Source organism: Natator depressus, chromosome 5 (genome assembly GCF_965152275.1).
Source record: "Natator depressus isolate rNatDep1 chromosome 5, rNatDep2.hap1, whole genome shotgun sequence".
NCBI classification, from domain to species: Eukaryota; Metazoa; Chordata; order Testudines; family Cheloniidae; genus Natator; species Natator depressus.
The window spans coordinates 17627972-17654231 of record NC_134238.1 but is presented as its reverse complement, the minus strand read 5'-3'; the positions used below and the strand labels follow the sequence as shown (position 1 = coordinate 17654231).

At 42.8% G+C, this 26260-nt stretch overlaps 1 protein-coding gene across 1 annotated transcript in view; it reads right to left on the bottom strand.

The window, feature by feature from the left end:
* Positions 1-26260, bottom strand: part of DCC (DCC netrin 1 receptor) — a 954381-nt gene that overhangs the window by 389710 nt on the left and 538411 nt on the right. The window contains exons 6-7 of the mRNA XM_074952368.1: positions 3670-3824; positions 1168-1288 (exon numbers count right to left, since the gene is read on the bottom strand). Of these exons, the coding sequence (XP_074808469.1) occupies positions 1168-1288; positions 3670-3824 (276 nt within the window). The remainder of the gene's footprint in view (positions 1-1167; positions 1289-3669; positions 3825-26260) is intronic.

Genomic DNA, 26260 nt, shown 5'->3' with positions numbered 1-26260 from the left:
CGAACTATGGCTGCATCTACGCCACAAGCTAGGGTAGTGATTCCCAGCTGCCAAAGACATGCCTGTGCTAGCTCTCATCCAGCCAGCATGCTAAAAAGAGTAGCATAGCTATGGCAGCATGGGCAGCCACCCCAAATATGTACCTGTGGGGTCCAGGTGGGGTTAGTGCTGGGGGCATCTAGCCCATGACACTCCTCATCACTTATTGTACTACCACAGCTACACTATTATTTTTAGCACACGAGCTCAGAGAGAGCTAGCGCAAGTATTTCTACCTGGGCTGCGAATCACCGCCATAGCGCCAAGTGTAGACGTAGCCCATATTTCTGAATATTTACTTGCTCACAGCTTAATGACACAATTCTACATAATTAACAAACACAGCAGAACCCACTTCAAGTAAATAACTATCATATAAAACACAGAAAGCACATTAAAGGCATTTAGACATGTTTCACCTTACTTGGTTTAAAATGAATACATAGCTTTTATGTATTTACAGTTTAATATTCCATAAAGAAATAAACCCCATCGGTACTGGCACAAGAAAGGACAGTTTGTAATTCTTGTGAAACTATTCATTTCTGGGCCACAGAAACACACTTTTGTTCCCTTGTTGTATAAGAGACACCAGCCTTTCAATCAGTCTCTTTGCTACCCCTACCATCGCAGTGCTAAATTTCACCTACCTTTTCCCCTATGACAAATATTCTGAGTGTTCACTGAGGAGCCATACAATATTTTATTCTCCATTCCATTTGGACTATTTCTTCCATCTCCCCCCTCCACACACACACACTCCCCCTGGCCCTTTATAATCCCCAACCTCTTCTCATATTTCAGCAAGATGAACCCAGTGGTTGAAAGGGAAGACACTGTCTTTGATTTTTCATGCTGAGATTCTGACCTCCAGTGTCACTTCAGGGATGCACCCAGCATCTGTAATTGTCCCAGTGACAGAGAGTCTCAAGGTTACACCAAGACAGACCTGCATCTCCCCTAGTGCTAAGGAACACACTGTTATAAGTCAAGCCAGCCAGCTAGCTAAATATTTTTTAACATGGCTGAGAATGAAGTGTGGGGGGGGGGGAATAGTAGGTGCCCAACTAGGATTTATGCTAATTGTATTAATCACTGATATGATTCTCTGTGTCCTTTGTATCTTACCCGGCTCAGGGATGATTAGCTGTGCACTGGTCTGTGCATTCCCAGCATCATTTTCAGCTACACACTGGTAAAAACCTTCATCTGACTTTACAAGGCCCAGAATCCGCAAGTTGCTGCCACCCTAGAGAGACAAAGAGGGGAGAGGGGAAAGGGAGGGAAATAATTAGAAAAAACTGTCAAACTGAATGTCACTTACTAAGGAGCTTCAACAATATTTTGTTTGTGAAACAAGAGCAGAGAGTATTAGGAAACATCAGCCTCCGTTCGTAATATCTTTGTCTCCAGTGGATTGTAATAAAATGCACATTCATCGGAATCAACTGATTCTTTTTGTTCTCTTTGCACCACTCTGTTACAAGGATGGTGCTTGTGCCCTTATTCACCCTGGGACAGAGGAGGGCCAGCCCAATACCTTATGCAACAATTAAACACCATATTAAAAGCTAGAGTGGGACTTGAGTGGGGAACAGGGCTTTGTATTGGCTCTTTGCAGCAGGGGAGATATAAAAGAACTTCCAACTTTTGTACCTTATGTACAAACAGCATTCTGAAGGTCAGATCCTACATCATGCCATGAGACCCAAAGACCAGCAGCAACAGAAGGCTCACTCATTGTGTGCTGCTGATGGGCAGGATTTCAGTTTTAGCTGCTGCTAGCACTAGCAGAATTAAGTGACGTGGCAAATGTTGGCTTCTAAGGGACAATTCTTTGCATAAGAAAATGCTGCAAGAGAGATTCCCTTGCTATAAATATTTCTTCAGGAAATAAAAATTGAAAGGATAATTCCCCTCCACATTATAATAATAATAAAGGGACTTTCCATTCCTTGGCAAGTACACTTATTGCTGTCTGATCCTCCTCATAACAAACAGTGATGCTGCATAAAGTAGCATGAACTTGTGATTCCATATAACTAACTGAGTAAATCTTCTCCACAAGAAAAATATGGTAAAAAACAACCTTTATTCATTGGAAGAAGTTTAATTTACAGGAACATAGTCCATTTCATTGATTAGAATGGGCATTCACTAGGAAATTGGCACTAAATATTGCAATCTGATCTATATGAATGAGACATGCTAACCTTCTTATACCAAAGTCATCAAAAGAAAAAAATTATCTCATGGCCTGTGCATATTTTTATCATGCTGTAACAAAAGATAGACATATTAGGGATGAGATTTTCCAAAGCACTCTACAGTGTCTCAACTCTGCTCCCACTGAAATCAGTGATAAAACTATCGTTAACTTTCATGAGACTAGTTACGCCAATGCTTTTGAGAATTCCACCATTGATGTTTAACTTTTAATATAATGCTATTTGGGTAATAAAAAATGGGAATGTGACATGGTATCACACTACCAATTATGTGCTACGGCGACAAACTTGTGTCATATGATAATGGTCATGTCAAATGACCATTATCATGATTAATGTAATTGTGGTGAAAATACTTTGCATTTGAAGAAACTGATGGATCGTCATTGAAAGATCAAGTTCAGCAAATATGTTCTAAAACAGATTTGAAAACAATGCAGGGAGGGATGCCAGTTGACTGTCATACCTGTGGCAGAAATATCTGTTTCACTTTTAACTCCTATGAAAAGAAATTGCTAAGAAGCTGCAAGATCTGCACACTTCTGTGAATTCCAAATGGCATTTGTTAGCTCCCTTTTAAGAGCTCTACCTTTCTCACTTATGATTACTTAAAATGCGTACTGCAGCATATCCTTAAAACAGAGGCTTAAGGATATTAAGCCCCGTTTCCCCTTTGTCCGAGTTTATCCCCGTTGTTGCATTGTGGCTCACAGCCTGTTTTCTCTAGCTAGAAAGGCCCCATGCAGATGTGTGAAGTATCGCTAACCTCCATTGTAATTGTTGATCCGCTATCTTCAAATTTAAACATATCTATTTTTAGAAGGACAGATTAAGAAGTTGTGCATTTAACAATAAATACAGTTGATGATTGACCACTGTTGTATTCTTCATCCGCCCACATTCACTTCCTTCCCTTTGTTTGTCATCTCTTACTACCTTACGTCTGAAAGTGTAATTTCCTCGGAGCAGGGATTTATCATTTTTTGTCTGTAGTAAAGCATCATACATGACACTGATGGCACTTTATCAATAATAGGTGATAAATAATAATAATAATAATAATTTAATTGAAAATATGACACAAAGTTATGGTCAATGCTCTGTTCTGGAGAAGAGCCTAAACAAAAATCTAAACCACTGTTGAATGAAAGAGTAAGGGCCTGATCTAAATCCCAGTGAAATCAGTGGGCTTTGGGTCAGACGATAACAGTGCACTCTGGTACCATATCCCCTTTGTCCACCAGGAGGCAGGAGAGATTTGATCAGTTTTGCTTAGATGTTTCCTGCTTCTGCTAAACTAGTTAAAACACTGGTTATGAAAAGAAGGAACAAATCAGAAATAAAAACATACTTTAAAATAAGTCAAATAGTGAATTTGCAATGACAAAAATCAGATAATTACCACTATCTGAAAATAATCACTAGGAATGACCACTTCTCCATTCTTGATCCAATCCACGGTAGGGACAGGCTTACCAGAGACAGCACATTCAAACTCAATGTCCATACTTTCATAGGCATAGAGGTTTGAAGGGTGATTTAAAAACCACGGAGGAACTGCAAAGAGAGAGATAAAAACCAAAACAAATAGTGAGTGGATGTGAATGTAAATTTAGCAACCTAATAATTTCACTAGGCCTGGAAAATATTAGACAGAAATAGAAAACATATCTGCAAATCAAATTATTTCCCCAAACCCTGTTTTTTAAAAAAAAAAATCAAATACCAGGGAAAACATTTATTTTAGTGAATACAGTTTAACAGTCATATGATTTTTGCAAAAAGGAAAGCTTAAAAACCCAGTATGGAGAGTATGTAAGATTTGTGTGAAATATACACAATAAGCACCTTGAGTAACCAGGGGCCTGATCCAAAGCTCATTCAATGGACCAGGTGCCAAAAGCATGCACATTAATATGCAGGTAGGTAGCTTTTAGACAAGTACACAGTGCAGAATGAAGTATATTTAGGCTTGAGAAAACAGTTTCATATAACCAAGTGGAACTTATGACTGGATTTACAAAATATGAGGATTTCACTAATAAGAATGAATTTTGTCCATGATGATAGAAAGAAGAAACAATCTGGATTATTTTTGCTGAGGACAAATTCTTATTAAGATAGCAATTATCTGTTGCCTTGTATTACTATAATGTATTCTCACTTTTGCAGTATGGTATATGATATGCTAATTTAATTTAATTTCATCATTACCATAATACTGGTATGATGGAGATTTGCAATTTGAGGAAAACTGCTAATAACATCAAATTTCTAATGAGATCCCTGTCACAGAAAAAACAATTCACATACAGTTCATCATCTTTCACAGGGGAACAATGTTCACTATTTTGAATATTCATAGTTGCTAGGAAGCCAGATTACATTCATTTCTAGGTAGCATCCATGGCTTCTCATTTGAACAGCAAATGCAATTGTATTTCTCAAGCAACCATTTCCAATGCCTGATTTATAATATATCTAAATCCATTAAAAGCGGGGGGACTGACATGAAAAGACTATTAAGGTTGCAAAATCACACGCTCAAAAGTTAGGAAATATCAGAATTAAGATTGCTTGTGCAACCTTAATATGACTCCTTGTGCTTATACATTATGTGTCTGTCTTTAATTAAATGGCCACAGGTCTCCTGCTTCTTTTAGTGCACAGAATGGACATGACTCGCTTTATTAGCCATTATTCAATATTTTGTTTTCTCCTCATTGTTCAACATGTGGCCCTATGCCTTTTTATTATTTATTTGGCATATGCAGTCCAGTGAAGCCAAGCCACAGTATTCTTATCAAGGATGTTCAAGGCACAAAGACCTCCAGGAAACTGCAGTTCTCAACAATGTGTATCATAGCTTGTGGCTGCCCACATTGACATAGTAGATTGTCTCTAAACCACTACCGAAATTCCACTGCAGCCTTATTTACTGCATACTATTCAAACCCAGTTCTCAACATAGAATTAAAAATTTCCTCCTGGGCTTTTCTATGGCACTCATCACTATAGTTTCTGCCCACTTCAAATTAATTAATTAATTTTCATAACATCCCTGTGAGGTGAGGGCGAGTATCCCCATTTCACAGATGGGGAGCTGCGATACCAAGACCTTTAAGAAATTAAAGGTCAAAGATGTCCAGTAATTTTGGTTGCCCAACTTGCAATGCCTAGGATCTGATTTTTTTTCAGAGTATACAGCACTATATAGCACTTTACATGTTTAAAACTCAGCTTTCACAGACATCTATTGCAGTTGTGAGTGCTCAGCACTTCTGTAAATTAGACCTCAGGATCTCAAGTTGGCCACCTAGAAAATGAAGAACACTGTGGCCACCTGTGTAAAGTTTCGCTTAAGTGACTTACCCAAAATCACATAGGAAATCTGTGGCAGGCAGAGATAGAATCCAGTTCTCCAGGGTGGCATTTAATTGCCTTAACCATGAGTCCATCCTTACTCTTCCTGCAATCTCCTGCCTCACTCACTACATACCTTCAACTTGTGCAACAAAGGAAGTAACGTTATGACTCAGGAATCCTATGTTCTACTCCAGGTTCCGAGGAGAATATTATCTAGAAGTTATATAGACTCTTCTGCCCAGGACCCTTGAAACCCTCAGAACTTCTCAATGCCAGGGTTCACCATTCTATAACAGCAACTCCTATCAGACCTGATAAACTCACTACATCTAACATGACCTCCTGAGGTCCCTTCCAACCCTGATATTCTATGATTCTATGACACTTTGATATCATTTATTCACAGATAATATCAAGGCATTAAATGAAAGCCACAGTGACACACTAGTCACCATTAGCATTGTGAGATGTATCTACAGATGTTGTGTAAGTTATGTGTACCTACTAAAATATATTTTAAACTATGTAACAAGGCAAAGATAATAAACAGGTTTTCTGCCAGACAAAAGAATGGCCGTTCACCTACCCCTGTCTCTGACGTAAATTAAGAATTGTAAGCCAAACACAATGGGAGCTACATTTGCATTCCAAGTCACAGTAAGGATATGATGTCAACACGGGGGTCAGCACACAGGAGAACAAACAACAGAAGGGCTCTTCAAAGGTTTACTGGACTGTAAGGAGGGGGAAAGAAAAGCACTTTGTTATCCATTCATGGAGGAAATCCCTTGAAAGGTGTGGGTTGTTCATGAAAATTTGGAGCCTTGTTATGACTGAAAACCAGAAACTCTGTCAAAGACTGAACTCTTGGGACAAAGTCTACTTTATTAAATAGGAGCGGTAACCATTAATAAGTGTAGACTTAGGATTGCATTTTATGTTTTTTTCTTATATGTGTAACCACTTCTGTTTCCAGTCATTATCCTTACTCATTATTTCTTAAGTCTTAATCTTTGATAATAAATTTAGGATTGTTTCACTGTAGCTGTATCTCCATGGCCTTGAGTTGTACCAGTCAAGCTGTGTGTATGCTGTTCTCTTGGGACTCACAAATTACTGTGTCCAGTGATAGGGGCTGGACATTACAGAGGGATGCTTCAGAGGAGCTTGGAGACTGGGGTACACCAGATGTTAACCTGCAAGGCAAAGTAAGAGCTGGCAGATCTATGAGGAAATTATTTGGGTGACTAATAGGCTGGTGGTGTCAGGGAGCTGACACCCAGTTTAGCACCAGCAAATCTCTCTCTCGCTAAGATGGGGGAGGGGTGTAACATGGTGACACTATCCTGGGCACCCCTCTAGCCTGTCCTTGTCCTTTTCCCAGTTTCTTCTCTACCTCCCCCTCAGCTCAGCCAGGGTGCTTAATGATCGGGGATATCTAAAAGAACAAGGTCCAGGTCCAGGACAGCTAACATAATGCCAACTTTTAAAAAGGCTCCAGAGCCGATCCTGACAATTATAGGCTGGTAAGTCTAACTTCACTACCAGGCAAATTGATCACAACTATAGGAAAGAAAAGAATTATCTGAGACACATTTCAGAGTGGTAGCCGTGTTAGTCTGTATCAGCAAAAAGAACGAGGAGTACTTGTGGCACCTTAGAGACTAACAAATGTATTTGGGCATAAGCTTTCGTGGGCTAAAACCCACTTCATCGGATGCATGCAGTGGAAAATACAGTAGGAAGATATATATACACAGAGAACATGAAAAAATGGGTGTTGCCATACCAACTATAACGAGACTAATAAGTTAAGGTGGGCTATTATCAGCAGGAGAAAAAAAAAACTTTTGTAGTGAGAACCAGGATGGCCCATTTCCAACAGTTGGCAAGAAGGTGTGAGTAACAGTAGGGCAAAAATTAGCATGGGGAAATAGTTTTTACTTTGTGTAATGACCCATCCACTCCCAGTCTTTATTCAAGCCTAATGTAATGGTGTCCAGTTTGCAAATTAATTCCAATTCTGCAGTTTTTCTTTGGAATCTGTTTTTGAAGTTTTTTTGTTGGAGTACTGTGACTTTTAGGTCTGTAATTGAGTGACCAGGGAGGTTGAAGTATTCTCCAACTGGTTTTTGAATGTTATAATTCTTGATGTCTGATTTGTGTCCATTTATTCTGTTGTGTAGAGACTGTCCAGTTTGGCCAATGTACATGGCAGAGGGGCATTGCTGGCACATAATGGCGTATATCACATTGGTAGATGTGCAGGTGAATGAGCCTCTGATGGTGTGGCTGATGTGATTAGGTCCTATAATGGTGTCCCTTGAGTATATATGTGGACAGAGTTGGCAACAGGCTTTGTTGCAAGGATAGGTTCCTGGGTTACTGTTTTTGTTGTGTGGTGTGTGGTTGCTGGTGAGCATTTGCTTCAGGTTGGGGGGCTGTCTGTAAGCAAGGACTGGCCTGTCTCTCAAGATCTGTGAAAGTGAGACACAGATAAACATGGTATGTTGGGGAAGAGTCAACATAGCTTTTATAAGGGCAATCATGCCTCACCAGCCATTAGAATTCTTTGAGGCTGTCAACAAGCATGTGGACAAGGGTAATCCAGTAAATATCGTGTACTTGGACTTTCAGAAAGCCTTTGACAAGGTCCTTCACCATAGGCTCTTAACCAAACTAAGCAGTCATGGGATAAGAAGGAAGGCCCTCTTATGGATCAGTAACTGGTTAAAAGATAGGAAACAAAGGGTAGGAATAAATGCTCATTTTTCACGATGGAGAGAGGTAAATAGTGTGGTCCCCTAAGGATCTGTACTGGGACCTGTGCTATTAAACATATTCATAAATTATCTGAAAAATGGGGTAAACAGTGAGGTGGCAAAAACTGGAGACGATACAAAATTACTCAAGACTGTTAAGTCTAAAGCTGAATGTGAAGAGTTACAAAGGGATCTCACTAAATGGGGTGACTGGATGACAAAATAGCAGATGAAATTCTATGTTGATATGTGCAAAGTAATGCACATTGGAAAAAATAATCCCAACTATACACACAAATGGACAGTGTCAACATTTGTTGTTACAACTCAAGAAAGGTCTTGGAGTCATTGTGGATAGTTCCCTGAAAAGATTTGCTCAATGTGCAGTTGCTGTCAAAAAAGCTAACAGAATGCTAGGAACCATTAGGAAAGAGACAGATACTCAGACACAACATATTGTAATTCCACTATATAAATCCATGGTATGCCCACACCTTGAATATTTTGTTCATCCCATCTCACGAAAGATATATTAGAATTGGAAAAAGTACAGAGAAGAGCAACAAGAAGGATTAGAAGTATGGAACAGCTTCCATATGAGGAGGGATTAAAAAACTGGGGCTGTTTGGTTTAGAAAAGAGATGACTAAGGGGGAATATGGTAGAGGACTGTAAAATCATGAATGGTGTGGAGAAAGTGAATAGGGAAGTGTTTTTTACCCTGTCACATAACAAGAACTAGGGGGCACTCAATGAAATTAATAGGCAGCAAGTTTAAGACCAGCATAAGGAAGTTCTTCTTCACACAATGCACAGTCAACCTGTGAAACTCATTGCCATGGGATGTTCTGAAGACCAAAAGTATAATTTGGTTCAAAAAGAATTAGATAAGTTCATCAATGGCTATTAGTTAAGATGCTCAGGGATGCAGCCCCATGCTGTGGATGTTCCTAAATCTCCAACTTGCCAGAAGCTGAGAGCGGATGACAGGGGATGGATCACTCAAAAGTGTCCTATTATGTTCATTCCCTCTGAAGGATCTGGCACTGGCCAACGTCAGAAGACGGGATACTGGGTTAGATGTTCTGATCAAGAACCCTGGGCTCTTCTCTGATATAAGAGAATGCTCTGCTGGAAGAGCAAAGCTCATTTATGCAGGACTCAGATCTTTCTGAGGGGCCATCGAAGGATGGAATGAACTCCTGCAGCATCTCAGAACCACCACACATCTCACCACTTGTCACTCCAAGTGCAAGGCATACTTTAATAAAAATACTCAGCAGCAGAAACTTTTCAAATCCACAGACTATTTCCTCCTCACAAGAGGGAGAGAGAAAGAAGAACTACATGGGGCAGATGCTTCTTTTTAATGAACTCTTGGTAGGCAATCATATACCCCAGCGATAGATTAGAATTGAAAATAGGTTGTTTTCGGAAGAAACGAAACAGAATTAATCTCCCAGAACACCAGCAGGAGAATGGAAGGGATACAGGTACGAACTGAGCCACATGCAATACTGTAAGTTACTTTAATACACAGAATTGTTGAACAGAGAACAGAAATATCATATTTACCAAAGTATTGTATAAAAAGAGCTAGTAGCATCCACAATCTTTAATTTTGTGAAAGCTTCTTAGCGTCAGTTTCCTGTCATGCTTATCAAAATACAGGTGTGATATTGTATAGTTGTAGATAAGGTATTTATTTTAATCCTTCACCAATTACGTAGTCATAGTGATAAATTAAACTAAACTGATTCCAAAGCACAGACTCATGGCCAGAAATAAATTAACCCCAAGTCCAGCAAACTTCAATTTCTAATCTGAGCTCCCATATACCTCACATTACCACCAGTGAGAGGCAATAATATTTACTAGCTAAAAAGCAGAGAGAAATCACTTTTCAATTCACTTTAGGAACACTGAATTGGTGTTTTGAATGAATGAGGAACAAGAATCTTTTATAACTTCCCAACTCAAATCTGTAGAAGAGGAACAACATGAGGGTAAGCCACATGACTCCTCTAAAGAATAATTTTGTAGAGCTTTTCTATTTATATGAGCAGATAGACTTATGCAATGGAGTCAAGAATAGATATTCACGTGTTTCGCCTACTTGTAAATAACTAGAAACCATCTTTTAATTCTGGTCTAGGAAGTGGCATCAATGAACCAAAGGCTCCTTTTTTCCACTCCAGCTTCTGTTCTTTAGTCTATGTAAGGTTATGTTTCCATTGCTTTGAAATTCCAAGTTTTTTCACCAGCATTTCAGAATGATCTGCTGGAGCTTCTCTCCATAGCACTTCACAGTGATATATCAAGTACAACAGACAGCCTACAATGTAACATATGTTTTGCTCTATACAGTGGGAATAATCAGCAGCCTGTGGACAGTTAATATAGTGAGGTAGGTGGAAGGGGGCAGTGGGATGAGAAGAGGGGGTGGGGGGAATTTGGGATGTGCAGGACTGTGGCGGCGAGAGAAAGGTGACTTTCCCCAGCTCCAGGGTTGCAGCTGCCAGGGAGAGATGGCCCTCCTTCCCAGCCCCAGCTTGGGGGCTGCTGCGGCAGGGGATAGAGAGAGAGAGACCCCCCCCTCCTTCCCAGCCTCAGCTCAGGGGGCTGCCATGGCGGGGAAGAGAGGGCACATCCATCGCATTAGAAAGGTACGACTACTGATATTAAAATATGAGCTGTGTGCTTTTATTTGTAGCACAAAAAACACTAATGATTATTTTTTTATATATAGCACTTTTATCCAAAGCGCTTTACAATAGTTAGATAACGGTACAAACAACATTTGGAAAGATCATTAAGCAGTCCGCCGAGACCCGCAGCAATTTTCAAGTGGTCCACACAAAAAAAAGTTTGAGAACCACTGGTCTAGTGGGTAGGTAAATTTACTGGACTTCTATGATATCTTGACAGCTGTACTATTGACTCACTTTGTTACCTTCAGCAAGTCACAAAATCTCTCTATTGGTGTTTACCTATATATATATATACACACACGGGGGGTTGGGGGGGTGGGGGGGGGGAAGGAGAGGATAATATATGCCTGCCTAAAGGAGTGGTGCAAACTTTTGTTAATTAAACATATAAAGCATTTTGAGATTCTGAGATGAAAGATGTTCTTAGTACAATGTTATTATTATTAGAGCTGTTGATTTTTACCATTGCTTTTTCCTAAAAGTCAGTGAACATTTAAAAAAATCTCCATGCACTATTTTGTGGCTGGTTTTGTTTGGTTGTTTTAAGTGTGTGAGAGTGTCCTGGCATAGTTCACAATATGGTACATGCACTGTGCGTTTGTGAATAACAAATGACAAAAATCGGATGGGTTTTCATGTGTAGTTTGCAAATTCCCAATTTTCAGCCTGTGACAGAAATATAAAGAACATATTAATATTCAAAGTCCAGGTCATGTTTGAAGCTTTCAGGATTTCTATTGTGGCTTATAAAAGGAGAGTTAATAAAATCACTAGCCCCTCCCAACTGGTACTTGCCGCTGTCTCTGTGCGGTGGGAGAACATCATAGGGTTGTCTCAGTTAGAATATGAGCGGCTCAAAGGTACCACACCAGGTCCACAAGGAAGCCCTGCTTTGCCTTATCCAACTCACACATTCAGCAGCACTGAAGCAGTTAATTTATTACTAAAATTAGGAGTTTCAAAATAGTTGCTGTCACTGTTCTTGTCAATCAGAAAATCTGACTGAACTTCCATGCCAGCTAAATCTCACCCAGGACTTTGGGAGACCCAGTGTTTGGTGATTCTAGACAGCATAGGCTGCATTCTGTGCGAGCCTGGCAGTTAGAAAATGAGATCCACAAGGTCCATATCCAGTGTCCTTCATAAAATATCCCCTCCTTTATAGTCATTACAACAGAGTCCTGAATCTCCTCAGCCACACAGGATGCTGCATTGACCACTAGCACCGAGCTGTGGGTGTTATTTGTATACTTAATATAAACTGGTTATTTAAAGTGGAAACTTCAAAGTGGGTGAAAGAGCCTGTTCCACAATGAACCCTATTACTTGCCATCATAATGAGTTTGCTAGAGTATATTCCACTTGGCATTGGGAATAGGGTTTTAAATGTAAATACTTATACACAAATAGTAAAATATTGGGTTTCTGGGCCTTGTAAATATCTTAACATGGCATGATGACACTCAAAGAAAGACAGGCCACTTAGTACTTTGCAGTTATAGTTTCTATTAGCTGCACACATAATATTTTATCAAAAACTAACTGCTATTGTATACATTTATTTTATTTTGCGGTTAATTAAATAATCTGTCATTATTATTCTTTGTATTGTGGTAGCACCTAGTGTCCCTAGCACTATTGTGCTAGGCACTGTACTAACAAACAATAGAAAGACATCCCTAGCCCAAAGTATAAGAGCCAACAGAAAGATACAACAAAACGAAGGGGAAGGCGAGGGGAGTGCAAGATAATAATGAGATAAGTTGAACTGACAGCAGAGAGCTGGGAGAGATTTAGACCCACTTATCGTCAAAGGATGAGTCTCCCAAAGAAAGCAATCCACTACTTTTATACTTACCTTTGCAAATTATAAAGATGAAGCTTTTGATCAGTGCAGCTATGTTTCATGGGTCAAATTCTGCTTTGATCCCTACTGGGCTGCTGGTGTTTTATGTCAGATTTTGGCCTAATCACTTTACATATAAATAGTTACCCACCTATCACTCTCTGGTATCTTAGCTATAGCGGCAATGATAGTTCAAGGCATGTACAGGAGTTTAACACTACAGACCATGCAGTGCGTATATCAGTAACATCCCAAAAGTCACCCCCATAAGTTACTGGTTTTCATACACAAAGATCATAATTTGACCTTGCCCCCGCAATACTGCAGATGCATCTTTCAAGCTGATGCTTTAGGCACCCATTGACATTGTGTAGGTGATGTGTAAGGTGTTGTAAAATAGACTTCATATAGACTCAGTGGGTCAAATTCAGAGATGGGTGAGAATGTAAGTTGCAGATTGGTATGTGGGTGAGACACTGAGAAAGCAAGTAAATCCAACAGATTCTAAATTGTTGCAACGCACACCGTGAGGGGATCAGAAGAAGATACACCAGCTTAGACTCTTCTCCAAATTTGGCTTTGTGATTGTAGTCACTGTCATTTCTCAGGGACTTCTCAACGTGAGCAGAGCTACAAATGGATGCAGAATCTTGAGAGTGGCTTGTGAATTTTTGCTTTGTCGTTTGCAGGAGGCACCAGAGACAATGAATAAGCGCTACTTTCAAACTGTTTCACACTGCTTTAAAACTTTACTTAAATTAGACAGCTGGGGTGCTGTGACCACCACCTATCCTATTGACTAATATTGTCTCCTTGTTTCCTGGTGCACCCCTGTTTGTCTGTCATATCCACCTGTTGTCTCGTCTTATACTTAGATTGTAGAGAGACAAGGTGGGTGAGGTAATATCTTTTATTGGACCAAGTTCTGTTGGTGAGAAAGACAAGCTTTGGAGCTTCAACCGACCTGAAGAGCTCTGTGTAACCTCGAAAGCTTGTCTCGCTCACCAACAGAAGTTGGTGCAATAAAAGATATTAGCTTACCCACCTTATCTCTCTAACATCCTGGGACCAACACAGCTACAACACCACTGTATACATACTTAGACTGTAAGCATCTGGGGAGTGATAACACTTTTTTGTTGTGTGTTTGTACAGTGCCTGACACAATGGGGATTTGATCCATGACTGGGGCTCCCAGGTGCTACCACAATACAAATAACTCATAATAATAAAAGAGAAAAAGGAAATGCCTCCTGTGATTTGTTTTTCATATAAAAAATCCTTAATAAGGGGAACATTGGTGAGTACATTCTAATTCAAGCAATTTGTGGTGGGGTCTTTATTGTTGTTTTAACTGGAGTTGAGAGAAAAACATCGAGAGCAAATTTAGTGAATGTAGCTGCCTCTGAAGTCAGAGGGAGCTGTGCCCATTTATATCTGGGCTGCATCTTGATCAAGGAAACAGCAAGAAGATACAAGACGTTTAACCTGATATAAGAGAGTTGAAGGACAAAAATGGGATAAGAGGAAATATATTCATCTATTAATTCTTTTGTCTTATTTGTCTTAGTCTAATCCATGCATTAAAGTCAAATAAAAAATGGGAGCTGTGTGGCTCACAAGCCATGAATACATTTCAGAGTCTGTCAAAATCATAAACCACTCAATCTTTGCTTGTAGAGTTTATTATGATGTTACCAGAAACCCACAATGAATTTATAGACTTGTAATTCGTAGACACCCATGAGTTATTCTGTATATAAACACACAAATGCAAGGAGTCTGACCTCTACTTGTGAGACTATTCGTTTTCCACCCTAAAATAGAGTTGTTTCCCTCTCCCCCATTTTTCTTTATTGCTGTATTTTTCTAGTCTGCAAAAAACATACATCCACGTCATTAGGTCTATGAATATAACACCAGGCTCATGCTGGGAAGAAGGCAGTTAGGATACCAGGGTTATCCCCAGTTATAACTATGCCAGTCAGAAAATGAGGGAAGAAAAAGAAACTGCCTTGCATTCAGTAAAGATAATCTAAGGGAGGTACTTACCAGCCCTAAGGGTGCAGTATATTTATCAGTTCATGTTTTCCCATAAGCAAACTACGGGATCTGTACTTTTCTCATGCAAAAAAAGGGTCATAATCCAGACTACATTGTTCCGCTTCAGGAGTTTGGACTGGAGTCAGTGAGAGGTTTATGTGGGGACTGAGAGTAGAATATGGCCTGAAGTTTGTAATCCTTCTTCGATACCCTTGTATCTGCTCATCCATTGCCTTCAGCTCAGTGATGATACCTGGAAAGTACAGCGATTGCTTGATATTGTCTGATATGCTTATTTACGTGTTGAGTTTGTGTGTGTGTGTGTGTGTGTGTGTGTGTGTGTATTATTTTGTCTAGGGAGTTTCATTTGTAGCTGGTTGTATATCTGAAGAGGTTTATATATGCACACTTTTGGTAATTTATGTATGTCCCAAATTTTAGAGAAGGATTTCTTTTTACTAAAGATGACACTACCCTTAGTAATATATATGGTTTCTTTGGCAGATACATTGTAAAGTAGTAAACTGAGAAAGATTTAGATACTATAATGAAAACCTTTAAGAATAGTTATGTGCATAGAAAGTTATTGATAGGACCCATGAATAAAAGAAAACATAAAACAAAAGCTAAGAGCATCTGTATTGTTATTTATATTGCAGTAGTTCCCAGGAATAAAAGGTATCCAAACCTTTTCAGCTATTATCTTTTCTGTTGAAATCAAAATGTTCATCTGAACTTTTTTTGGGAATGTTTCTCAAGTACAAACTGGAATTTTTGATCTCAGTCTTAGACTCATAGACATTAAGGTCAGAAGGGACCATTATGATCATCCAGTCCGACCCCCTGCACAACACAGGCCACAGAATCTCACCCACCCACTCCTGCAATAAACCTCTCACCTATGTCTGAGCTATTGAAGTCCTCAAATCATGGTTTAAAAACTTCAAGGTGCAGAGAATCCTTCAGCAAATGACCCGTGCCCCATGCTACAGAGGAAGGCGAAAACTCCCCAGGGCCTCTTCCAATTTGCCCTGGAGGAAAATTCCTTTCCGACCCCAAATATGGCGATCAGCTGAACCCTGAGCATGTGGGCAAGATTCACCAGCCAGATACCCAGGAAAGAATTCTCTGTAGTAACTCAGATCCCAACCCATCTAACATCCCATCATAGGCCATTGGGCCTATTTACCATGAATAGTTAAAGATCAATTAATTGCCAAAATCATGATATCCCATCATACCATCTCCTCCATAAACTTATCGAGTTTAATTTTGAAGCCAGATAGGTCTTTTGCCCCCACTGCTTCCCTTGGAAGGCTGTTCCAGAACTTCACTCCTCTGATGGTTAGAAACCTTCATCTAATTTCAAGTCTTCAAGTCCTGATGGCCAGTTTATATCCATTTGTTCTTGTGTCCACATTGGTACTGAGCTTAAATAATTCCTCCCCCTCGCCGGTATTTATCCCTCTGATATATTTATAGAGAGCAATCATATCTCCCCTCAACCTTCTTTTGGTTAGGCTAAACAAGCCAAGCTCCATTGAGGAATGGTTTTCCATTCCTCAGATCATCCTAGTAGCCCTTCTCTGCACCTGTTCCAGTTTGAATTCATCCTTCTTAAATGTGGGAGACCAGAACTGCACACAGTATTCCAGATGAGGTCTCACCAGTGCCTTGTATAACGGTACTAACACCTCCTTATCTCTACTGGAAATACCTTGCCTGATGCATCCCAAGACCGCATTAGCTTTTTTCATGGCCATATCACATTGGCAGCTCATAGGCATCCTGTGGTCAACCAATACTCCAAGGTCCTTTTCTCTCTCATTCATATATGTGCCATAACCACCAAGCTATTCTTTGTGTCTTTCTCTCATATATATAACACATCTCCTGGGATATAGAACACCAAGGTTTAAGTCCCTGCTCAGAATCAAGACAGACCAGGGACTTGAGCCTGGGTCTATTGAATCATAGCCCTGGTCTACACTAGGACTTTAGGTCGAATTTAGCAGCATTAAATCGAGTAAACCTGCACCCGTCCACACGATGAAGCCCTTTATTTCGACTTAAAGGGCTCTTAAAATCGATTTCCTTACTCCACCCCTGACAAGTGGATTAGCGCTTAAATCGGCCTTGCCGGGTCGAATTTGGGGTACTGTGGACACAATTCGACGGTATTGGCCTCCGGGAGCTATCCCAGAGTGCTCCATTTTGACCGCTCTGGACAGCACTCTCAACTCAGATGCACTGGCCAGGTAGACAGGAAAAGAACCGCGAACTTTTGAATCTCATTTCCTGTTTGGCCAGCGTGGCAAGCTGCAGGTGACCATGCAGAGCTCATCAGCAGAGGTGACCATGATGGAGTCTCAGAATCGCAAAAGAGCTCCAGCATGGACCGAACAGGAGGTACGGGATCTGATCGCTGTATGGGGAGAGGAATCCGTGCTATCAGAACTCCGTTCCAGTTTTCGAAATGCCAAAACCTTTGTCAAAATCTCCCAGGGCATGAAGGACAGAGGCCATAACAGGGACCCGAAGCAGTGCCGCGTGAAACTGAAGGAGCTGAGGCAAGCCTACCAGAAAACCAGAGAGGCGAACGGCCGCTCCGGGTCAGAGCCCCAAACATGCCGCTTCTATGATGAGCTGCATGCCATTTTAGGGGGTTCAGCCACCACTACCCCAGCCGTGTTGTTTGACTCCTTCAATGGAGATGGAGGCAATACGGAAGCAGGTTTTGGGGACGAAGAAGATGATGATGATGACGAGGTTGTAGATAGCTCACAGCAAGCAAGCGGAGAAACCGGTTTTCCCGACAGCCAGGAACTGTTTCTCACTCTGGACCTGGAGCCAGTACCCCCTGAACCCACCCAAGGCTGCCTCCTGGACCCAGCAGGCGGAGAAGGGACCTCCGGTGAGTGTACCTTTTAAAATACTATACATGGTTTAAAAGCAAGCATGTGAAAGGATTACTTTGCCCTGGCATTCGCGGCTCTCCTGGATATACTCCCAAAGCCTTTGCAAAAGGTTTCTGGGGAGGGCAGACTTATTGCGTCCTTCATGGTAGGACACTTTACCACTCCAGGCCAGTAACACATACTCGGGAATCATTGTACAACAAAGCATTGCAGTGTATGTTTGCTGGCGTTCAAGCAACATCCGTTCATGTGTTATCCTCAGGAGAGTGAGATATAATCCATGGTCACCTGGTTGAAATAGGGTGCTTTTCTTCAGGGGACACTCAGAGGAGCCCATTCCTGCTGGGCTGTTTGCCTGCCGCTGAACAGAAATGTTCCCCGCTGTTAGCCACAGGGAGGGGGGAGGGTTGAGGGGGTAGCCACGCGGTGGGGGGAGGCAAAATGCGACCTTGTAACGAAAGCACATGTGCTATGTATGTAATGTTAACAGCAAGGTTTACCTTGAAAGAGTGTAGCCAGTGTTTTATAAAATGTGTCTTTTTAAATACCGCTGTCCCTTTTCTTTTCTCCACCAGCTGCATGTGTTTCAATGATCACAGGATCTTCTCCTTCCCAGAGGCTAGTGAAGATTAGAAAGAAAAAAAAACGCACTCGAGATGAAATGTTCTCCGAGCTCATGCTGTCCTCCCACACTGACAGAGCACAGACGAATGCGTGGAGGCAAATAATGTCAGACTGCAGGAAAGCACAAAATAACCAGGAGGAGAGGTGGCGGGCTGAAGAGAGTAAGTGGCGGGCTGAAGAGAGTAAGTGGCGGGCTGAAGAGAGGGCTGAAGCTCGAATGTGGCGACAGCGTGATGAGAGGAGGCAGGATTCAATGCTGAGGCTGCTGGAGGACCAAACCAGTATGCTCCAGTGTATGGTTGAGCTGCAGCAAAGGCAGCTGGAGCACAGACTGCCACTACAGCCCCTGTGTAACCAACCGCCCTCCTCCCCAAGTTCCATAGCCTCCACACCCAGACGCCCAAGAACGCGGTGGGGTGGCCACCGGCCAACCAGCCACTCCACCACAGAGAATTGCCCCAAAAAAAGAAGGCTGTCATTCAATACATTTTAAAGTTGTAAACTTTTAAAGTGCTGTGTGGCATTTTCCTTCCCTCCTCCACCACCCCTCCTGGGCTACCTTGGTAGTCATCCCCCTATTTGTGTGATGAATGAATAAAGAATGCATGAATGTGAAGCAACAATGACTTTATTGCCTCTGCAAGAGGTGATCAAAGGGAGGAGGGGAGGGTGGTTAGCTTACAAGGAAGTAGAGTGAACCAAGGGGCGGGGGGTTTCATCAAGGAGAAACAAACAGAACTTTCACACCGTAGCCTGGCCAGTCATGAAACTGGTTTTCAAAGCCTCTCTGATGCGTACCGCACCCTCCTGTGCTCTTCTAACTGCCCTAGTGTCTGGCTGCGCATAACCAGCAGCCAGGCGATTTGCCTCAACCTCCCACCCCGCCATAAACGTCTCCCCCTTACTCTCACAGATATTGTGGAGCACACAGCAAGCAGTAATAACAGTGGGAATATTGGTTTCGCTGAGGTCTAAGCGAGTCAGTAAACTGCGCCAGCGCGCCTTTAAACGTCCAAATGCACATTCTACCACCATTCTGCACTTGCTCAGCCTGTAGTTGAACAGCTCCTGACTGCTGTCCAGGCTGCCTGTGTACGGCTTCATGAGCCATGGCATTAAGGGGTAGGCTGGGTCCCCAAGGATACATATAGGCATTTCAACATCACCAACAGTTATTTTCTGGTCTGGGAATAAAGTCCCTTCTTGAAGCTTTTGAAACAGACCAGAGTTCCTGAAGATGCGAGCGTCATGTACCTTTCCCGGCCATCCCACGTTGATGTTGGTGAAACGTCCCTTGTGATCCACCAGAGCTTGCAGCACTATTGAAAAGTACCCCTTGCGGTTTATGTACTCGCCGGCTTGGTGCTCCGGTGCCAAGATAGGGATATGGGTTCCGTCTATGGCCCCACCACAGTTAGGGAATCCCATTGCAGCAAAGCCATCCACTATGACCTGCACATTTCCCAAGGTCACTACCCTTGATATCAGCAGATCTTTGATTGTGTGGGCTACTTGCATCACAGCAGCCCCCACAGTAGATTTGCCCACTCCAAATTGATTCCCAACTGACCGGTAGCTGTCTGGCGTTGCAAGCTTCCACAGGGCTATCGCCACTCGCTTCTCAACTGTGAGGGCTGCTCTCATCTTGGTATTCATGCGCTTCAGGGCAGGGGAAAGCAAGTCACAAAGTTCCATGAAAGTGCCCTTACGCATGCGAAAGTTTCGCAGCCACTGGGAATCGTCCCAGACCTGCAACACTATGCGGTCCCACCAGTCTGTGCTTGTTTCCCGAGCCCAGAATCGGCGTTCCACAGCATGAACCTGCCCCATTAGCACCATTATGCATGCATTGGCAGGGCCCATGCTTTCAGAGAAATCTGTGTCCATGTCCTGATCACTCACGTGACCGCGCTGACGTCGCCTCCTCGCCCGGTAGCGCTTTGCCAGGTTCTGGTGCTGCATATACTGCTGGATAATGCGTGTGGTGTTTAATGTGCTCCTAATTGCCAAAGTGAGCTGAGCGGACTCCATGCTTGCCTTGGTATGGTGTCCGCACAGAAAAAAGGCGCGGAATGATTGTCTGCCGTTGCTCTGACGGAGGGAGGGGCGACTGACGACACGGCTTACAGGGTTGGCTTCAGGAGGCTAAAATCCACAAAGGGGGTGGCTTTACATCAAGGAGTAGTTCAGGCAGGACTTCACGGAGGGTTCCAATAAGAAATGGTGCACCTAAGTTATTGTTCTTATTGGAACAAGGAGGTTAGCCTGGCCTCTGATTGATACATGGCTAGATCTACCTCGCAGCACCTTCTCTGTGAGTGACTGCAGTGTGACCTAGAGGAATGAGTCCCCTAGACAGGGGAGGAGGCAAATGAGTACAAAACAAATCTGGTCTATTTCTTGTTTTGATCCACTCCATCTATCTTTTACATCTTTGGCTGGCAGCAGACGGTGCAGAAGGACTGCAAGCCATCCACATCTCATGGCTGCTCGGCAGAAGATGGTACAGTACGACTGCTAGCCATCCTCATCTCTTGCCTGCCTGGCAGAAGATGGTACAATACGATTGCTAGCCATCGTCATCTCTTGCCTGCCCGGCAGAAGATGGTACAATACGATTGCTAGCCATCGTCATCTCTTGCCTGCCCGGCAGAAGATGGTACAATACGACTGCTAGCAATCCGTATTGCCTGCCTGCTCACCATTAGACGGTTCAATACGACTGACTGCAGGACTAAAGAGAATGACCTGGTCAAGTCACCAAAAATTTAGTCCCTGCGCCCATGTCTGCCCAGGCGCTCCCAGCCGACGTGGCCAGGAGCACCTCGGACATGACGAGGACGGCTACCAGTCATACTGCACCGTCTGCTGCCAGAAGGCAATGGGTTGCTGCTACTGTGTAGCAATGCCGTACCGCGTCTGCCAGCACCCAGGAGACATACGGCGACGGTTACCTGAGCGGGCTCCATGCTTGCGGTGGTATGGCGTCCGCACAGGTAACTCAGGAAAAAAGGCGCGAAACGATTGTCTGCCCTCGCCTTCACAGAGGGAGGGAGGGAACGGGGGCCGGACAATATGTACCCAGAACCACCCGCGACAATGTTTTAGCCCAATCAGAGTGCTCCATTGGGCTGCTCTGGACAGCACTCTCAACTCAGATGCACGATTGTTTGCCGTTGCTCTGACACAGGGAGGGGCGACTGAGGACACGGCTTACAGGGTTGACTTCACGGAGGGTTCCAATAAGAAATGGTGCACCTAAGTTATTGTTCTTATTGGAACAAGGAGGTTAGCCTGGCCTCTGATTGATACATGGCTAGATCTACCTCGCTGCACCTTCTCTGTGCGTGACTGCAGTGTGACCTAGAGGAATGATTCCCCTAGACAGGGGAGGAGGCAAATGAGTACAAAACAAATCTGGTCTATTTCTTGTTTTGATCCACTCCATCTATCTTTTACATCTTTGGCTGGCAGCAGACGGTGCAGAAGGACATATTGCCTGCCTGCTCACCATAAGATGGTTCAATAGGACTGACTGCCGGACTAAAGAGAATGACCTGGTCAAGTCACTAAAAATTTAGTCCCTGCGCCCATGTCTGCCCAGGCGCTCCTGATCGACCTCACACAGGCGACCAGGAGTACCTCGGACATGACGAGGACGGCTACCAGTCGTATTGTACCGTCTGCTGCCACAAGGCAATGGGTTGCTGCTACTCTGTAGCAATGCCGTGCCGCGTCTGCCAGCACCCAGGAGACATACGGTGACGGTTACCTGAGCGGGCTCCATGCTTGCGGTGGTATGGCGTCCGCACAGGTAACTCAGGAAAAAAGGCACGAAACAATTGTCTGCCCTTGCTTTCACGGAGGGAGGGAGGGAAGGGAGGGACTGACGATATGTACCCAGAACCACCCGCGACAATGTTTCAGCCCCATCAGGCATTGGGATCTCAACCCAGAATTCCAATGGGCAGCGGAGACTGCGGGAACTGTGGGATAGCTACCCACAGTGCAACGCTCCGGAAGTCGACTCTAGCCTCGGTACTGTGGAAGCACTCCGCCGAGTTAATGCACTTAATGCACTTCTGTGGGGACACACACACTCGAATATATAAAACCGATTTCTAAAAAACCGACTTCTATAAATTCGACCTTATTCCGTAGTGTAGACATACCCATAGAAGATTATGGTTGGAAGAGACCTAACGAGGTCATTTAGTCCAACCCCCTGCTCAAAGCAGGACCAACCCCAACTAAATCATCCCAGCCAGGGCTTTGTCAAGCTGGGCCTTAAAAATCTCTAACGATGGAGATTCCACCTCCTCCCTAGGCAACCCATTCCAGTGTTTCACCACCCTGCTAGTGAAATAGTGTTTCCTAATATCCAACCTAGACCTACCCCACTGCAACTTGAGACCACTGCTCCTTGTTCTGTCATCTGCCACCACTGACAACAGCCAAACTCCATCCTCTTCGGAACCCCCCTTCAGGTAGTTGGAGGCTGCTATCAAATCCCCCCTCACTTTTCTCTTCTGCAGACTAAACAAGCCCAGTTCCCTCTACCTTTCCTCATAAGTCATGTGCTCCAGCCCCCTGATCATTTTTGTTGCCCTCCACTGGACTCTCTCCAATTTGTCCACATCCTTTCTGTAGTGGGGGGCTCAAAACTGGACACAATACTCCAGATGTGGCCTCACCAGTGCAAAATAGAGGGGAATAATCACTTCCCTCGATCTGCTGGCAAGGCTCCAACTAATGCAGTCCAATATGCCATTAGCCTTCTTGGCAACAAGGGCACACTGCTGACTCATATGCAGCTTCTCATCCACTGTAATCCCCAGGTCCTTCATGGGATTCTTCCATCCTAAGTTCAGGACTCTGCATTTGTCCTTGTTGAACTGCATCAGATTTCTTTTGGACCAATCCTCCAATTTGTCTAGGTCACTCTGGACCCTACCCCTACTCTCCAGCGTATCTACCTCTCCCCCCAGCCTAGTGTCACCTGCAAACTTGCTGAGGGTGCAATCCATCCCATCATCCAGATCATTAATAAAGATGCTGAAAAAAACCGGCCCCAGGACCGACCCCTGGGGCACTCCGCTTGTTACGGGCTGCCAACTAGACATCGAGCCGTTGATCACTACCCATTGAGCCCAACAATCTAGCCAGCTTTCTATCCACCTTATAGTCCATTCATCCAATCCATACTTTTTTAGCTTGCAGGCAAGAATACTGTGGGAGACCGTATCAAAAGCTTTGCTAAAGTCAAGATATATCACGCCCACCACTTTCTCCATATCCACAGAGCCAGTTATCTCATCATAGAAGGCAATCAGGTTGGTCAGGCATGACTTGCCCTTGGTGAATTCATGTTGATATATCTTTCTCTCTGTTTTTGTACTGAAACATTTCTGAAGGTCCCCACACACACATCAGAAATCCAAATTCCAAAACCTCAATTTTTTTCATAAAATAGAATTGTTGTTTTTAGCCAGCTCTGCCTAGGACCCCTCCAAGCATGCTAAACACTGTACAAACACAATTTTTTAAAAAAATAGTCCCGTCCCAAAAAAGCTTAAAATCTAAGTTGTTTTAGCAATCTAAAGAGTTCTTAGGAACAAAGGAAAGACATTTTTATCCTTAGAAACGTAGGGCTGGAAGGGACCTTGCAGTCATCGAGTCCAGCCCCACCCAGTGAGGCAGGACCACGTATATCTAGATCAGTGGTTCTCAACCTATTTACCATTGTGGGCCGCATATGCAGCTCTCTCTGTGTTTTAAACATATATACTAGCTCTATGACCCTGAGAATCTCACACAGGCCACAGCTGTGCGCTGATTGGGCCACAATCAGCACACGGGCTGCAGGTTGAGAACAACTGACCAAAACAATCCTTGATAGGTGTTTGTCTAATGTGTTCTTAAAAACCTCCAGTGCAGGGAATTCCACAACCTCCCTTGGAAGCCTATTCCAGCACTTAACTACCCCTGTAGTTGGAAAGCTTTTCCCAATATCTAACCTAAATCTGACTTGCTGCAGATTAAGCCCATTACTTCATGTCCTACCCTCAGTGAACATGGAGAACAATTGATCCCCATCCTCTTTATAACACATCTTAAAATATTTGAAAACTGTTATCAGGTCCCCCCGCTCAGTCTTCTTTCCTCAATATTAAACATGCCCAGTTTATTTTTTTTTCCTCATAGGTTGAGTTTTCTACATCTTTTATCATTTTTGTTGCCCTCCTCTGGACTCTCTCCAGTTTGTCCACATCTTTCTTAAAATGTGGCATCCGCTACTGGACACAGTACTTCAGCTGAGGCCTTACCAGGGCTGAGCAGAGCACGATAATTAGCTCCCCTACATTGTTTTCAGCAGTACTACTGCCCCGCCAGTTATTTCCCATTTTGTAACTGTGCATTTGATTTTTCCTTCTTAAGAGTCCTATTTTGCACTTGTCTTTACTGAATTTCATCTTGTTTGATTTCAGACTAATTCTCCAATTTGTCAAGGTCATTTTAAATTCTACTCCTCTTCTCCAAAGTGCTAGCAACCCCTCCCAGGTTGGTGTCAGCTGTAAATTTTAAAAGCATATTTTCCACTCCATTATGCAAACCATTAATTAAAAATATTGAATAGTACCCAACCCAGTACAGACCCCTTCAGCACCCTGCTAGATAAGGCTCCCCAGTTTGACAGAGAACCACTGATAACTATTCTTTGAGTATGGTTTTGCACCCACCTTATAGTAATTTAATCTAGACCACATTCTCCTACTTTGTTTATGAAAATGTCCTATGGGATTGTGTCAAAGGTCTTACTAAAATCAAGATATATTACGTCTACTGCTTCCTCCTATCCACTGAGCCAGTAATCTAAGTAAAAAGTTTTTGTTCTTGATGTTGACGTTGCAGTTGGCCTTTGCAAAGGGTCAAAGAAAGAATGAAATGGAATTTAGCCCAGATTTATGTGCCAATGTCCCCACTAATAATGCTGTGGGGGACATTCAGCACAGAAATATGGACCCTAATGTGCAGTTCTGTTTATTTGCTAGTAATCTCATTGATGTAAGTGGGGCCAGTTAAATGAATAATGATTTCAGGATCAGCCTGTCATCAACTAACTTTTTAAAAACAAATACCATGGCTTCTCTTGCAGATATCTGGTGTATGTAACATCATATATTAGGACATCTAGGCACCAAAGATAACCAAGATATTTTATAGAGAGAAAAGAATTTTTAAATGGTTAGTTTATACATTTCTATGCTGAGTGCACCCAGCAGTCTTGCTGGTGGGGTTACTCAAAGAAAAAAGCTGGGTTTAACTCAATTATAATGTTTCTTTTGCAGTTCACCACTAAATGTGACACCAAAATTATCACAGGTTGACAGTCTGGTTCTAAGAAAACAGTACTGCGGCATCTTCCAAAGAATTTCTTGAAAGGACAGTCAAAGATGTGCCTTTCCTGGGGATTCTACATTGGCTTAGAATGTTGGATCTCATCTCTGAATACTGACAAATGGGGCTTCCTCCTTAAGGTACACAGGAGGACGCATTTACTACAGAAAATGTCAGAGAATCTCTGTAATGAGTCTGCAAAGGAGCCTTAGCGACTAATTGAGTGCTTGCCAGCAGGAACAGCTACTTTAGAGAGCTGCGTGTTGGGATGACCTCAATATTTCTAGAAATACCTTCTAAGAAACTATAGCTGACCTTACGACAAG